Source organism: Chrysochloris asiatica, unplaced genomic scaffold (assembly GCF_000296735.1).
Source record: "Chrysochloris asiatica unplaced genomic scaffold, ChrAsi1.0 scaffold00022, whole genome shotgun sequence".
In the NCBI taxonomy this organism is placed as follows: Eukaryota; Metazoa; Chordata; class Mammalia; order Afrosoricida; family Chrysochloridae; genus Chrysochloris; species Chrysochloris asiatica.
Window position 1 is genome coordinate 26,240,204 of NW_006408540.1, and position 3,516 is coordinate 26,243,719.

General features: G+C 38.8%; 1 protein-coding gene across 1 annotated transcript in view; it reads left to right on the forward strand.

The window, feature by feature from the left end:
- Window positions 1–3,301: 3,301 nt before the first annotated feature.
- Window positions 3,302–3,516, forward strand: part of CDADC1 (cytidine and dCMP deaminase domain containing 1) — a 68,856-nt gene continuing 68,641 nt past the window's right edge. Inside the window, exon 1 of the mRNA XM_006837695.1 lies at window positions 3,302–3,380. Coding sequence (XP_006837758.1) covers window positions 3,343–3,380 — 38 coding nt within the window. The 5' untranslated portion in view covers window positions 3,302–3,342. The remainder of the gene's footprint in view (window positions 3,381–3,516) is intronic.

Here is a 3,516-nt window from a genome sequence, read left to right on the forward strand (position 1 = left end):
GATTATTGTTGTCGTATCCTGATCCTTGACCTGCTAATGTTCTCTACATTAGTATCTTTGCAGCTGCACTCACACCTGTGACTAATAAGGCACAGCTCTCAAGCCACAGTCCATCTCTATTCCTTAGTCTCGTCCTTGAGACTCAGACACTTGGCCTGGTGAATCTTTAGGGTTACTCAGGATGTAGCGCCATGGGCTAGTGCGCTGGACTGCAAAGTCGGTTTGAACTACAAGGTCAGTGGTTCAAGCTCACCAGCCACTCCTTGGAAACCCTATACAGGTTCCCTATGGGTTAGAACCGACTCAAAGGCACTTAACAACAACAACTACTTACAGGTTAAATAGGTCTTTGCAGGTTAACTTGGGAACTTGACTATTATTTTCAACACTGTTTATATGAGAAAATGTGTTTTAAAATTCCATAAAAGCAAATCTGCTAAATGTTTAGGACTTCGTTATTTATAGGTCATCACAACTTGTAAGTCCAATGTCAGTAACACAAGTGAATGACTGTTTCATTCGTTGTACTGATATCAGGGCCAACGCCAAGACTCCATACCAGTGATGATGTGGGGGAGGAGCATAAATTGTACTCTACTTTTGTGTTGTTATTTATTTTACATACATTATTGAAATTGAAAAAGACTTAACCTACTATGTTACCTATGACATAGAAGAAGAATCATTGCTGTTTACGTTTCCTCCTGCCCCCGATTCCCTTTTATAAAAGACATTTTTACTTTTTATTGTGATTTGAGTGAAAGTTTATAGAGCAAATTGACTTTTCTTTCAACAATTCATAATACATTTTGTTTCGTGACATTGATGTCAATCCCCACGATGTAGCAGCACTCTTTCCACCTCTTCCCTGTGTTTACCATTTCCTTCTTTCCAGTCCATCCTGCCTTCTAAGCTGCATTGTTGTTGTTAAGTTTCTTAAGTCGATCCCCACTCATAGAGACTCTGTATAGGGTTTCTGTGACTTTAAGTCTTCTCGGAAGCAGAAAGTCTCATCTTTCTGAGGTGGAGCAGCTGGCCGGCTCAAACTGTAGACCTTGTGGCTGGCAGTCCAATGCTGTTGTACAGAGTCACCATGCTCCCTTCTGAGCTTTACCCTTGAACAAGTGCTGTTTCATTTCATATGGTTGATTGTTTTAAGTGGTGCGTGCATACTTTCTTGATATTATTGTTCACTTTATGTTGTTGTTAGTGTCAAGTTGGTTCTGACTCATAGCAACCCTATATAGGGTTTCCAGGGAGCAGCTGGTAAGCTTGAACCTTGCAGTCCAGCACAGTAACCTACAGCGCCACATCAGAACTGCTAATCTTTTGGCTGAAAGTTGAGGACGGGTGTGAGGTCATTTACAGACCTGAAGAGATGACTAAGGACCACAATCTTGGGGTTTCATCACATTCTATCCAGCGAAGTCTGGTCATTTTTATAATTTTGAGTTTTGTTCTACGTTTTCTCCTACTCTATCAGGACCTTCTTGTGATTGCTTTTAGAGCCGTTGTTTTTAATAGCTAGGCACTCTCTAGTTCTTCTGGTCTCAGGGTCATGGAGGCTGGGATTCAAATGGTGGCAGAAACTCTTAAGGATGCAACTTAACTTGTAATCATATAGGAAATTTTGCTTTTGACCACTTCACCAGTTTTGTGTCTTTTTAAAATATTTTTTTATAGACTACTAAGGTAGTACATGTTTATTACTTTAAAAATGAACGAAAGAAAAAAAAAATCCTCATAATTCCACCACATATAGACTATTGACATTTTTGTATTGTTTTTTCCGATCTCTTTTCTATTTCTTTTACTTACTGGAGGTCATTTAGTTCTGAAACCTGCCGTTTCCATTTAACATAGGAAAATGTTTATGCTGTAGTGCTGTTATTGACATTGAAAAGACCACTTAGTCTAGTGGAGCACCTGGTGAGTTTTTTGATTAGCAACCCAGTGCTTTAATCACTGTGTCACCAGAGAGCCTTGAGGTTAAGGATTTCCTAATTCTGTGTTCCTGGGGACTGTGTAGCAAGGAACTATGAATAACAAGAATTGTACTATAACTTTGGTGGCTTACAAGAATACAAATTTATTATATTACAGTTCTAAATGTCAGAAGTCTGAAATGGGACTCACATGGCTAAAATCAAAGTGTCCATAGGGTTGTGATCCCTGTGGAGGCTCTAGGGAGGAATCCATTTCTTGCCTTTTCTGGAGGCTGTCCACAATCCTTCCTTCCATCTCAAAGCCAGCAAGGACTGGTTGGGCCTTATTCATACTGTATCACTCTGGCATTAACTCGTTCACTTAAACAGACACTGGAGCTCCTCCGGATAGTCTCTTGGTCTATGTGCAAGTTCTGCTTGAACACGATTAAGTGTTCTGGAATGCCATTCTTTGCAGTGTTATCCATAATTATGATCCACTCAGTTGAATGCCTTTGCATAGTCATTAAAACACAGTAAACGTCTTTCTGGTATTCTCTGCTTTCAGCCATCTGCAATAATATCTCTCTTTCCATATCCTCTTCTGAATCCAGCTTAAATTTCTGGCAGCTCTCTATTAGTATACTGCTGCAGCAATTTTGAATTATCTTTAGCAAAATTTTACTTGAATGAGATATTAATGCTGTTATCTGATAATTTCCACATTCTATTGGATCACCTTTCTTTGGAATAGGCACAATGTGGATCTTTTCCAATTGGTTAGCCTGGCACCAGTCTTCCAAATATCTTGGCATAAACGAGTACTTCTAGCATTGAAACCATGTCTTTGAAGCATTTGTCTTTGTCTTCTGTTAATTCTTGAAGTCTTGTTTTTAGCCAGTGTCTTCAGTGCAGTTTGAACTTCTTCCTTTAACACCATTGGTTCTTGATCATATGCCACTTCCTGAAGTGGTTGAACATTGACCAGCTAGCCTTCAAATGTGATAGCTTTGTACGATAAGCACTGGACTGCGATCCATAAGGTCGGTGGTTCAAGACCACCAAAGCTTTCTGCTCCTGCAAAGATTTACAGTCTTGGAAACCCTGTACATGGTCACTATGATTCAAAACTGACTCGATAGTACTTAACAATGACAACAAATGTGGAAAATTGGATTAAATTTATATCTTAGATGCTGGATTCCTGGTGTGATGCTGTAGGATCAGCACTGGAATATGAACCCACCAGCCACTCCTCAGAAACCCTATATTGGGGTTGCTGTGAGTTGGAATTGACCCGATGGCACTTAACAACAACATCTTCTTAGATACTAATCTTAATTTTTTTTTCCTTTCTTTTTTATATCCATGTTTAATCAGAAAAAGGAAGAAGGAAGGCATGGATCTTTAGGAGATAATGAAGACATGGCCAGAGTACATACTGATAAAAAACAGGTGAATTTTTGTGATTTAAGAAAAAAAAACTTATAATAGCTACTAAACTAAACTAAATTATGTGAAGTATCACACAGGTAAGTCAAAGCATATTGCTACAAGATAATTGTTAAGTTGGTTTTGACTCATAATAACC